General features: G+C 42.8%; 1 protein-coding gene across 2 annotated transcripts in view; it reads left to right on the top strand.

Moving 5' to 3' along the window:
• The window catches only part of RFTN1 (raftlin, lipid raft linker 1), a 186,575-nt gene that overhangs the window by 120,809 nt on the left and 52,910 nt on the right, over window positions 1-12,856 (top strand). For both annotated transcript variants that reach the window (XM_016140221.2, XM_016140222.2), the window contains exon 5: window positions 8,499-8,838. In XM_016140221.2, coding sequence (XP_015995707.2) covers window positions 8,499-8,838 — 340 coding nt within the window. The remainder of the gene's footprint in view (window positions 1-8,498; window positions 8,839-12,856) is intronic.

Below are 12,856 nucleotides of genomic sequence, written 5' to 3'. Positions count from 1 at the left end.
CACCCAGCAGTGCATGGTAAAGCTTTCAATTCCTGAAGCTAAGTGTTAACACGTCAAAACTAAAGCAGCTTCAGACTTGAGCTAAAACCCGTGTTATTTTTGAACCTTCCTTTTTCAGAAAGCTGTACAAGAGTTTAGGTGGCAAAAGATGAGAGGGGTTGTGTGTGTATGATAAAATATTCACCGCAAAGACTCACGTGTAACCGTGCAACCCAGAACAGCATTTTTGTGCTTGTTCTTGACATGCAATACATGCCTCTGTTTGTAGGTTCCCTGTGTATGTCATGGATCCCCATATACTTTAAAATGTCAACTGTCATAGAATGGTGGTCCAGGAGTTATAAGGAAGGGTCAGAATGGGCAGTGGTCTCGTCTAGGGTATATTTGGGATGTATGCACACGTGAGTCTTGGTCTGTACCCTGTAGTATATGCCTCTGAAATCATTATTGAAAACTCTTGTTTCCATTTCTCAGTATTTTATATACTTTATTATGCTCTATAGCAGCACTATCCAGTGGAACTTTCTGTGATGATGAAAATGTTCTATATCTGCACTGTCCAGGACTGTAGTCACTAGTTAAACACCTGGAATGTGGCCGGTGTGACTGAGAAATTGAATTTTTACTTTTATTTGAATGAAATTAAATTTAAATAGCCACACCTGGCTAGTAGCCACCATGATGGACAGCACAGCACTATAGCTTTAAAAAGTCAGTAAGTTTCTGATTCCCAGCATTAATGAGTTCATTCGTTACAAGCCTTTCATTAAGTTCATCATAATGTTAGAAACTGCCTGTAATTTATAGAAATTAAATCTATCAGTTAAAGATTTAACTTCCCTCACCTCAAAACATCGTGGGGAAATTTCCTTTACCTAAGCAACAGTGACAGCTGTCACACTTCTTGCTACACTTCAGCATCTCTCCTGGGACTTGAATCAATACCAGATTAAGTCCTAATAGTCTTGTTTCTGTGTGGAGCATGCGCTCTCACTACATTATGAGAGCTCATAGCCATCTCTTCATTTCATACCAATTCAGGTTTAGATTTAGAGACCTCCATCAGCCTGCCTTGTGCTGTCTTATTTTCCTCACTCCCTTTACTCTTGTATAGTCAGAGTTCTCCAGAGAAACTGAACTAATAGGATTACAGTCAGCCTTCCACATCTGTGGATTCCAAATCTGCAGATTCAACCAACCGCAGATTGGAAATAATTAAAAAAGAATGTAATGTTGTTTGTTGCTGATATGTGCCATGTAGTTAGGCCTATGAGGTTGCATCTGTACTAAACATGTACAGACTTTTTGGTCATTATTCCCTAAAGAATACAGTATAACAACTATTTACATAGCAGTTACATTATATGAGAAATAAGTAATCTAGAGATGATTTAGTGTACAGGAGGTTGTGCATAGGTTATATGCAAATGGTGTATCACTTTTTAGAAGGGACTTGAGCATCCCAAGATTTGGGTAGCCACGAGGGTCATGGAACTAATCCCCCATGGCTACTGAGGAACAACTGCACCTTGTCTCTCTATCTATCAAGAGAGATATTGAGGTTGTGATTGCTTTATTTTAAGGAATTGGCTCATGCACTTGTGGAAGCTGGCAAGTCCAAAATCTTCAGGGCAGTCATGCAGGCTAGAAATTCAGGTGAGAGTGATATTGCAATCTTGAATATGAAGGGTAAAAATTCAGGCAGATTTTCTATGTTGTCTGGAATCAGAATTCCTTCTTCAGAAAACGTATCTTTGCTCTCAGGGCCTTCAACTGATTGGGTGAGGCCCACCTATATTGTGGGGCATAATCTCCTTTACTTAAAGTCAATGGATTGTGGATGCTAATCAAATCTCAAAAATATCTTTACAACAACATCTAGACTAGTGTTGACCAGACAACTATTCACTATAATTTAGTCAAGCTGACACATAAAATTAATCATGACATCTTCTTCATTAATTCAGACAAAATGGGCTTAGACTGTCTCTGACCCTTCATTTGTGCCATCTAATATGGCCTGTGGGTACTTCAGTCCCCACTGACACGTCAGCAGGAGCCTTTGCTGCTCCTTTTTCTATGTTACATATTGCTTTCATTTTTACCAAATCCAGCCCATGTCCCATTTCTCCCTAACTGGTTTCACTCTGATTAATATATGTACTCCATAACACAAATACAAGTCCTAGACAAAGTGTATATTTGCAGTCATCATTAGCACTATGATATTCATTTTGAAAGCAGAGTAACAGACAATATATCCTAGACTTTCTGGGACTATCCCAACATCATGTTATTTTTAATAAAAGTAATTATTTAAATATATAGCCAAAGATGATATTTTTAATAATGCATTGAGATTTTTTTATAGAAATAAATTTTTTAAAAAGAAAAAATTTTTTTCACATCACAAAATCCCTGATTTTAGGTTGAAAAATATAGTTACCATCAGTTTTGTTATTACTTATTATAGAGTAGTTAAGTAGAATCTTGGATCCATAAGAAATGGTCTTATTTAATCTTTGGTACCTAACCAACAAGTCTTACTTCTTTAAGTATTAGGGGTGGAGTGGTTCCTAAATATATCAGAAACAAGAAGAAATGATGAGGGTGTATTTCAGTTTAAACTAGTATCCAATTGGGCCTCTTGGCACAGATTAGATTATATAAAGTGGAAAGAGTGATATCATTGAAGGAGCATCAGGTTGGATTTAGAATACTCAGGTCATATCTGAGCTTTGCCCGCGATTACCCGCATGATGTTTGACCAGTCGAGTTGCTGTCTCAGAACTAGTTTCCTCTTCTGTAAGGTATTATGCTAAGGCTTAAGGTATAATGCATATTAAAGTTCTTAGTAGAATAGTTAGACAATGTTAACTGTTGTTGTTTTACCTAATCATAGTTAGAGAAATTTCGTGGGTCTGTATATGACATTCTGTGGGGAATTCCATAGCCAAGGTGACCTGGGTATTTATGATTTGGTCTTCCATATCGATATGACTCCATGCTACTGAAGACCTGGTTAGCTTGAAGTAACGGTAGTGTCCAGCAACAGATGTCAAGCTCCTGAAGTAAAATGATCAAGGTGTATGGAGAATGGGGGAGGGATTCCAGAAACATGGGAGAATAGATCTCGCAGGATGTGGTAAGTGGATACAAGGGAAGAGCTAAGGAAGATGCCTATGACTCAGGTTTAAGAGACAAGGTCCATGGTGGACCCCGTCAGTTGTGATCTTTGGCTGATAGGTCTGAATCCCAGTGAAGAATCAGGGCTGCAGAGTCCAAATTTGGGAATAATTGACATATACCTAGTGGCTAAACCCAGGTGAGTATAGGAAGTCGCCATGGGGAGTGTAGAATGAAGACAGTTGGTGGCTGAGAATGAACTCTGATGAACACCACCTAGTGCCCCCATCATTATGCACATGGGACTTTCTCAGTCAACGTTATGAATGAACAAATAAACAAATGAGTGAATGGGGAAAAACAGGACTCGGTTTGACAAACATAGGCGAATGACTTTATGGAAAAGGGAAAAGAAAGTGCCTATACTACAGTAAGTTAGAAAATCAGAAGTGTCAAGGCCCCAAGGATCTAGCCAAATAACGATCTTTATAAAATCTAAATGCGGTTCTTCTGGTTAAAAAAGGATTATTTACCCTTTCTGGTAAACAATTTGGCAGCCTGTATCAAGCGTTTGAAAAGTGAATATCCTTGACCCATTAATTCTGCTTCCAGGAATCCACCCAAAGGAAGTAAGCAGAGCTGCAGACAAAGATTTATGCACAAAGATGTTTCATACTTCTAAGATAGGAATCTCTCTGGAATGCCTGGGCTTGGGGTGGTGGGGTGGGATTTAACTTTTGCATCTTTTTAAAAGTGTTGATCCTGTGCATACCATGGCACAGGATACAAAATTTTCATTAATGTTTAAGATAAAAGGTGAGCAGAGATATCTTGAGCTTTGCCCTCAGACCTTCACTCTCCTCTGCTCTTGGAATTACTGTAGTAGGAAAGTTGGGGACTTTCTGGCCTCCAGAGTGAAGTAAGAGCCGTTGCTGGCATGGTATCCAATGATGTCCACGATATGGCCCTTGTGATATCCAGTCCAACCTCATTTCTGTGCATTCCTGGCTTCCATGTCATGTTCCAGAAACATTTCTAGAAGTTTCTTCAATACGTCAGGCTGTTGCACACCACTAAGCCTTTGCCCGTAGTGATCCTTCCTTTCCTCTACCTACATTGCCCGTCTCCCCTTCATTCACCTGCATGATAAACTTCTATTCACCCTTCAAAGGCTCCTGCAGAATTGGTCCCCAAATAGGTTTCGTCTACCACAATATTGGGTGGGGGAATCAAATCTGAATGGTTAAGGCAAGGCATACACACTCCAATTCTGCTGTACTGCCCACCTCTTCCTATTGTATTACACCATTTCATGTGTTGTAGGCCTGACCTTCTGTGAGAAACTTTTCTCAGCCTCCCCTTCAGGCAGAAATAATCACTTTCATCCCTGTCATTTCTATACTCTTATATCCATCACTGCATTTATCACCTGCTATGAGAAATTTTTCACCTGCAATGAGAAATTTATCACCTATGAGAAATTTTTGAAATACTTACTTTTTTCAACTTTAAAAGTGGTATGCATGCTCATTAGATAAATTTTAAAATTAGGCACAAATAGCAATATTATATACTATCATAATTGTATCATAAGTTTAGAATCCTGATTTTTATATAACATTATAAGCATTATTGTGCCATGTTAGTGTAATTATTTCTAAAGTCTGTTTATAATAATTGTCTTAATCTTCTTGAGAATTGGATTCCTATTTTGTACCTCCAGCATCTAAGCATTATTGGTCTGGGCCAGTGTAGGGACTTAATAAAATTTTTGTCCAATTCTGAAGCTGAAAAATTAATCATTCTCTCTCTATTCCTGACTTCAAGGAGCTCATTCTGGGAGAGGAGAGATACATATTTACTCATTATTTAATGTGTTCGTTTGTTTATTCTACAGATACTTATTGAGCACCTACTAGATGTCAGACTTTCTAGCACTGAGGACACAGCAGTGTACAGAACCCCTGCCCTCATGAATGTGTGTTCTAGGGCAGTGATTCTCAAACTTTAGAGAGCATTGGAATCACCTGGAGAGATTGACAAAATGCAAATCTCTGGGCCCTATGCCCAGAGTTTCTGATTAGAGTTTCTGATTCATTGGGTCATTTCTAACAAGTTCCCAGGTGATGCTGGTGCTGCTAATATGGGACTGCACTTTAAGAACCCCTCGCATAGAGGATAAGTTGGCAGTACAATTGCAAAGCAATATGATTGTCCAGTGTGCTGTGGGAGAAGGGCACATGTCTAATGTATGTCAAAGCCTTTCTGATTCTTCAAGTCCCGGTGGGGAAGGAGAAGGCTAGGATAGTGCCCTGTGTCCAGAGTCCTCGCCTCCTTATTCTAGATGTTCTAGGGATTCAGCAGCCTTTCAGGGTCATGGAAGCCTGGGACTGATGAAGAGCGAGGGTAGAGCAGTAATGATTGGCTGCAAGCACCTTCTCTTTGCCCTATCCTTTGGCACACTTGCCATATAGAATGTCTAATCTTCAGAGCAACTGCAAGGAAAGTATGATTTCTCCCATTTTACAGGTGAGGAAACTGAGGCAAAGCCTATATTACTACTCTGGTTCCCCAAGCCAGTAAGTCACACACCTGGATTCTAAGCCATGCCTTTCCACCTTCAAGCCCCATGACTCAAGTTGAGACTGGCTGGTGTTTAACCCCTCAGTGGGACCAGCTATTTAAATGCTTCAGCAGTCATAGGTGCTCCCTCTGTGGTAAGACACTAACAGGGGGGCCAGTGTACCTCTTTCTCAAGCACAGCATAAAATGGAGAGGTTCGGACTTGCAGTTTATCAAGGAGAAGGCCAGACTAAATCTAAAGGGCTCGATAGCTGAAACAGAGGGCTTCGATTTGGGTGGAAATAGCTAATTGTCCTTCCTGTAGGAGCTATATCTGGAAATTGTTAATATTATTTTCTCAAATGTAGAGACTTGTGGACGTTTGGTTTTGGTTTACAGTGGCTCGAGAATTTGCACACTGTATTTAAAACTAAATGAAAAGCCAGTCTTCCCGAATCCTCCTGAAGAAGCATAGGCAGCATTATTTCACACACAGTGAAGGCTAGAGAAAAGCCATCTTGCTCCACTGCTGTGGGAACTCGGGAAGTAAGCACTAACATGGCCTGGTTCCCAGGCTCTGACACGATTAGAATGCCGCCGTATGTTTCAGTCGTCCGTATCTGTCAGTTACCTGGATTAGTTCACTTTAGCTCCACATAGGACTTTCAGAGATTTGTGCTTTAGCATAATGTCTTCACCTTCTATCAAGGGCTAAGAATATATAAATGGTGTAAAAAAAAAAAAAGTCTTCATTTTCAGTAAAACTAAAGAAGATACATATCTCTATAAGAATCATAACAAATTTCTATTTCTTACCAGCAAACTATGCTTCTCTCTTATTGATTAGGCATATTCTCTAATTTCATTTGAGGACTGTAAAATCCATTTGACTTTCTCTTTTTGCCTGTGTTACCAGGAAGCTCAGAATTATGCTTTATATGTAGTAGATTCTCCTAACCTAAGGTTCTTGGTATAATTATCTCTCCACACTTCTAGCCTTCCCTACCTTCTTAAAACTTTTGTTACCTTTGTCTTCTTTTATAAGCTTTTCAAAATTATTTCTAAAAGTCGATGTATATCACAGATTACTGAATGAAAAATAAATTTTTAGAATGGAAAGGATGACTTTAAGGTTTTTTTTTTTTTTAACTTTTGAAGAGTGGATTGAGCCAACCAGGGACACATGTGTAAATACATACATGTCCAAGAACATGTACATATCTGATGCCTTGAGATATATCCACTTGGTCTTGTGGTTAAAAGAATGATCTTGAGCTACATCTGTAAACTGAGCCAGCCTGGCTTTGAACCCTGGTTACTCACTGTTTGTTTCATGATTTAATGTCTCTGAGCCTCAATGTCCTCATATGAAGTGGAGATAATGATACTATGTGGGGTTTTTGAAGGATTAAACAAAACAATTTATGTACAGTGCCCAGTGCAGTGCCTTGCGTGTCAGTAGGTCTGCAATAGGTGGTAATTACTACTAACTGCCACCTATATTACCAATTGTTTTCATTGTATCTAGCACAGGCTAGACTTTGCAGAAAGATTGCACTGCACATTTGCAGCTGCTCTAGACTGTTTTCTAGAATGTGTGGTGGTGAGCTAAAATGACCTTTTGGTTAAAGAGGGTGGTTCACCCAAGGAGGACTGCCAAGGCTTGCTTCTCCCTTAGAGAGAGTAGCTCCATGCTGGTAGTTAATACTAACTCTCAAATGACAGGAGATGATCACCACAGAGACCTCAGGATTTTCTAAGGTCATCCTTTGAGGGGGTGGGTGACTAAGACTTACACAGCTCCGAGGTCTCTACCTCCTGATTTATTTGGGCATCCTTGCCCAGAAAATCCCCTAAAGCCCATCTTCTAGTTTTGGCCGACTCTTGCTTGATTTTAGTAGGCTATTATTTTCAGTTTTTCTTTTGCTTGTGACTACTATATTCAATTGTCTGGGGGGAATTTTTGGGAAAGAGGAGAGTTGAAATGCCACAGTACTTCATGTGGCCCTTAGGCCCCCTTCTCACCGGCTCAGGCAGTGGGAAGGGGGTTACCTGTTATCTAAACTGGATGGTGTGTACCCTGGCCTGCAGAGTCACAAGTCTGCCCAGGCAATGTCTGTGAGCAAGGCATGGTCTTTGGGCTCCTCCTGCTCTACGTGGGACTGAGAGCACCACGGAGTAGGTGTCTGTCCGATGTCCCCTCTGGTGGGACATGTGCACCAGCTTCCACACAGTGGTGATTTCCCCCACCTCTGCTCTTCTCTGCCAAAACTATTGTTTAAAAGAGGAAGCTCTTTGGGTCATAAAATGCTATCTTGTAGTTAGTATATGGTTATATAGACATACTAGATTATACAGTAGCCTGATTGGCAGGAAGTAGGTGATTCATCAGAGGGAAAAAAAAAAAAACCCGATGAAAAAAATAAACTCTTACCAAAATGAACTTCCTCTTTCAAACTCTCTTTGTTATAGCTCATCCTTTTAGAACCTTTTTCTAGTCTCAGGAAAAAAAAAATAACAGGGACTAATGCAGTGTTTCAAAGAGAGTAAGGCCAGTCCTTCATAGCCAAATGCTTTATTTTTTCCATAGTTAGATAAAACAAACCCCACACTGTCTGTCCCCATTCGGTCCTGGGGTGGGGTGTGGGCACTGCCTGGAGGACATGGAGCCTCTGCCAGCTTGATGGATTTCACGGTCTAACAGAAATATCCTCAAAGGCCTCCAGCGAGGCATTTTGGATGTTGCATGCGTCCTCCCTTTGATGGAACATCCCATTCACTTGGTTCCCTTCCTTTCGTTTGCCTGACAGATCCAGGAGGCTGCGAGTAGAGGCCTAAAATTTGTTGGCGTCATACCTCAGTATCACTGCTCTGTGAACTCGGCAGGCAGCAATCCCAAGGCGGATGCCAGAGATTTGAGAAAGGAGCCTGGCAGAGTTGGGAATAATGAGAACCCTGGCACTCCAGAAGAGATGGACGGAAGCCCAGAGCCAAGCCAGGGCCCCGGAGGGGAGGCACTCATCGCTGAGCGACCCAGCTCGCCCTTGGAAGAGGGGGGTTCTGTAGAATTTTCACCACTCAGGGTTAGCAAGAATCTGGATGGACCAGACAGTGACCCATCAGAAGTACGTGACGAGCCGCTCTCAGGAAGTAAGTATGTCAGCACAGGGACTTTTGACCCACTTGAAGAGAGGCTATCAGCTTTTCAGTAATCCCCCATGGCAGTTGAGGAAAAAGAAATGGAATCAGATGTAGGGTCAGCAGTCCGTGAAACAGGAGAAACTTTATCAAGCTATTTTCTGGGCCTCCCAACTATTTATTTACTGAAGTTATGACTTCCTGGGAGGGCAGAACCACATGAAATTGACTTGCAGTCGCTCCAAAATGTCACGTTTGAAGTGGATTCTAGAACGCGAGTTATTTTATCCCCCACCTCTTGCACTGCCCTTGAATCACCTTGCTCTAACACAGGAAGTGTAAACGTGCCGGCACCAATGCAGAATGTACACCGCACTTTGGGTTTGCTTATTTTGAATATCTGCCTAAAGAAAGAAATCAAGAAAGCCACTTGAGGACAGACTGTGCAGGAAAGTGGTGATTCAACTCACTAGGTGATAAATAACCTGGTTTCGGGGAGTTTATGTAGCTGACAGATTGACACCATGAGAGAATACTCTGCCAGGGAGAGGCCACCAATATGTGAATCCTCTTAATCACATTATAACGCCATTAGAGTCTGTGCTTTAGTTTCAACTAACAACACAGCAACAGCAATAATAGCTGACATATGTTAATACTTCCTGTGTATCAGGCCCTGTACCAGTAAACATTTTACATGATCGATTTCTTAATTCTCCCTATAGCCCTTGGATGTGGGTGATCTCTAATGTCATCGCCCATTTTACAGCTGAGTATACTGAGGTTTGGATTGTAATTCTGTGCCCAGGTTGGAAATTGGCAGATCTGGCATGTGAACCCAGGCAGGCTCGCCACCATCCCAATTCACCTCTCTACTTGGTCTTCCAAATAATACTCTCACAGACTAATAAGATTTACTGAGGCCCTCAGTCTATAAGGAATGACATTTCTCTTCTTTTCCCCATAATTTCCTTTTTTCTTTTTTGTCCAGGAAATCTAGCATCTAGTCATTTCCTGCGAGTGAGGTACTTATGTGAGGTGCGTGGCCTCTTCTAGTCTTTAGAAAGTGGACAAGGAACAAGACTAACAGGAAGTGACCTCTAGGCCCTAGGAGGCCTTTCTCTTTAGCCATTCTGGATCATCTCCCTAATTAATGTTATTATTTATTTACTAATTCTTGAAATTAGCCTTAAATAAATGATGAGGGAGTAGTTCGTACTTTGAGAATAGAAAAGAAGATTAAATAATTTTTTTTTTTTTTTAATGTCAGTACTTCCTGAAAACAAGATTGTGGGATGGTTCATTCTGGGGACTTATCTGCAAAGTCAATTTGGAGGGAGAGATTGGCGCTGCCTCAGTTCTGGGATATATTAGGATTACTGTTTAATCGAGGCCTGGATCCTTCTTAAATATGTACTGAAGTAGAGCTCTTCATCTGTGGGGATTTTCACTGTTTGGGGTAGACGTCTGCTTCCTCCAGAGCAGCAGAGAGCACATTTAGACCCTTCGTGTGCCTCCTAATGAGGGTCCAAGTCTTACTCCAGGAACCTCCACTTGCTCATTGCTGTTGCACTGGGTGTTTGAGCTCTGAATCCTGAGAAGGAAGATGACCACCTTGGATCCTTCTCTACAGTCCAGAGGCTTGAGGGGGTTGGGGTTCAGGGCAGGTATAGGCCCCCCAGGAGGAAGGGAGAGGAGTTGCGGACAGGCAGGTAGCATGGTGGTTAAGAACCCAGACTGCATCCACACTGCAGTCTGCCATCCTCTACCTAAGCAGTCTTGGGCAAGATACCTTTCTGTGTCTCAGCATCTTATCCTGTAAAACAGGGAGAGAACAATAGTTTCTTGATGAAAAATTAAATGAGATGTACATTTAAAGCACTCAGCACTGCTTGACTCTGAGTGCGAGCTCTTATTATTGGGGTACAGGTTCAGCAGTCCTGGCCATTGATCTCCACTGCTACATAGAGCCTTGGCTTTAAGAAAGGAGACAGTTAACACCAAGGTTCCCCTTTGCTTTTAGATATGTCCTATTCCAGAATCTACCTTTCTCTATGTAACCCTTCCAGACTTCCTGCCTTCTGAGGTTAACCCCAGGGAGAATTAACAGATTTGTCCTAGAACAGACCCTTCCCCCAATGCCTTCTGCTGCCCTGTGGCTGTTCACCTCCCTTACCCGAAGACCATCCCTGTCACTGAACATGCAGAGACCCCTGAACACTCAGCGTGTTGTGATCCATGTGTCATTTCCTCAAGTCTCTCTTCTCTGCTAGAAAACCAGTTCCTGCTGAGGAATACAGGGTAATGTGTGTCTGAAGGTGGTCAGCCCAACAGTGGATGGGACTTTCAGCTCTAGAGGGTGTGATAGCAGCTCCCCCAATCTCACTGGTGGGCAGCTGTCTGTCTGCCATCTACACACGAGGCTGGCCCTTATCTTTCTGCTCAGGAGGCTACAGGCCTCTGAAATTTAGGTAGCTCATTGTTATCTTTTTTCCTCTTTTGTGAAATAAATGAGCCTTTGGGCTTTTTTCTAATCATTGAATGAACACACAGGGGTTACTTAGTGGCCATGCATGGTCTTGTGGGGAATGGGCAGACAACAGTCATGACGGTGGTGACCCTCTAAATGAACTGTTCCAAGTTCTTCCTGTCTGTCATCTTGATTGAATCCCCAACAGCCTTATGACAGAAGATGCTGTTATTATGCCCATTTCACAGATAAGGAGTCACCTTCCATGCCCTCACAGAGTTAAATTTTATCTCGTAGCTTGAGTATTCAGCCTTCCTGAAGGCTGGATGTCCAGAGACCCTGTCCACATTGGTCATAGCCTTCATCTGACCACAGCCTCTCTCCCAATCCTTGTCCTGGGAAGTCTTGTCTTTTCCTCGCTTCATCACCCGGCACCCCACAAGCACCTCCTCCGAGCTTCCCCTCCCTGCTGCTTGCTCAGCTTTGAGCTTGCCTTCTCTCAGGGCCCCCTAAGGAGGGTGAAGTGTTTTTACTCCTTTTTCTGCCAGGTGGGCTTAAATAGGCAATCACAGCAAGACAATTAAAAAAAGTCCAGAGGGAGTCTCCCTCCTTCCCTTTCTTTCTCCTCGTTTAATTTATTTCCTTTATAGGATGCCTGGGGAAGCCGGTCTAGGCTGCCACTGCTCAGATAGGGCTCGCGAGTGAATTTCCCATCTGGAAACAGGGCAGGCCGCCCCCTTCCCATCCCCGCAGGCTCCAGTGCAGAGGTTATGCTCCCCTTGCCCACGCAGGTCCCTGCGAGGCCCATCATATGGTTTTCTTCTTGCTCATTGACTTTTATTTCCTAGTCTAGGGGAATTGCCTGTTGGTTTGATGGCCTCACTGTGCAGAGATCACCTGAGTAGGCACGGGGACAGCCCTGTGCCTTGCTCCAGGATGCTTCCCTTCTCACACTTTCCCCACCTCGTGGCAAACACATGAACACCCCCAGAAGCTCTGCGCAGAAGAGCGTGAATGGTCCTTTTGAGGCATTTCTGTCTATAGGGAGCGTGTTTTCTTCCTTTGTCATAAATAGGCCGGGTGGGGAAGGCCAGTATAAGGAAAGGTTATCAAGGCATCGCCAGATATCCACCTGTCACTCCTCTCCTGGCCTCCAACGTTCTTGTCTTGTCCTTCCCTCGGCGTCTCTGTTGCTGCAGCTTTGGTCACAGAAACAAGGGGGCCAAGCAAGTTCATGCAAATACAAATTGTCCCCACTGTCACAGAAATAACAAAATGTCTTCCAGTCACTGCCCTTTCTACCCTGAGCCTTCTCACTTAAAATGCTCAGAAACGCCAGCCAGAAACCCAAGCCAGAGGTCTTGGTGGCACTTCTCAGCTGAGGGGATTTTAGCCAGTAGGCGCCCTTGGCAGGCAGCTCATTGTGGGAGGAGAGAGAAGGTGTCCTGAGTGTGGCTTTTCCGATGCCTGGCCCCCTTCCCTTGTTGGGTAGGCCAGTCTCCTCCACTCCCTATGCCCCACGGATGGTTCAACCCTGTGGTTCTTACCCCCCCTCCCCCA

This window comes from Rousettus aegyptiacus, unplaced genomic scaffold (genome assembly GCF_014176215.1).
Source record: "Rousettus aegyptiacus isolate mRouAeg1 unplaced genomic scaffold, mRouAeg1.p scaffold_m13_p_4, whole genome shotgun sequence".
NCBI lineage: Eukaryota > Metazoa > Chordata > Mammalia > Chiroptera > Pteropodidae > Rousettus > Rousettus aegyptiacus.
This window is presented reverse-complemented; position numbering and strand designations above follow the sequence as displayed.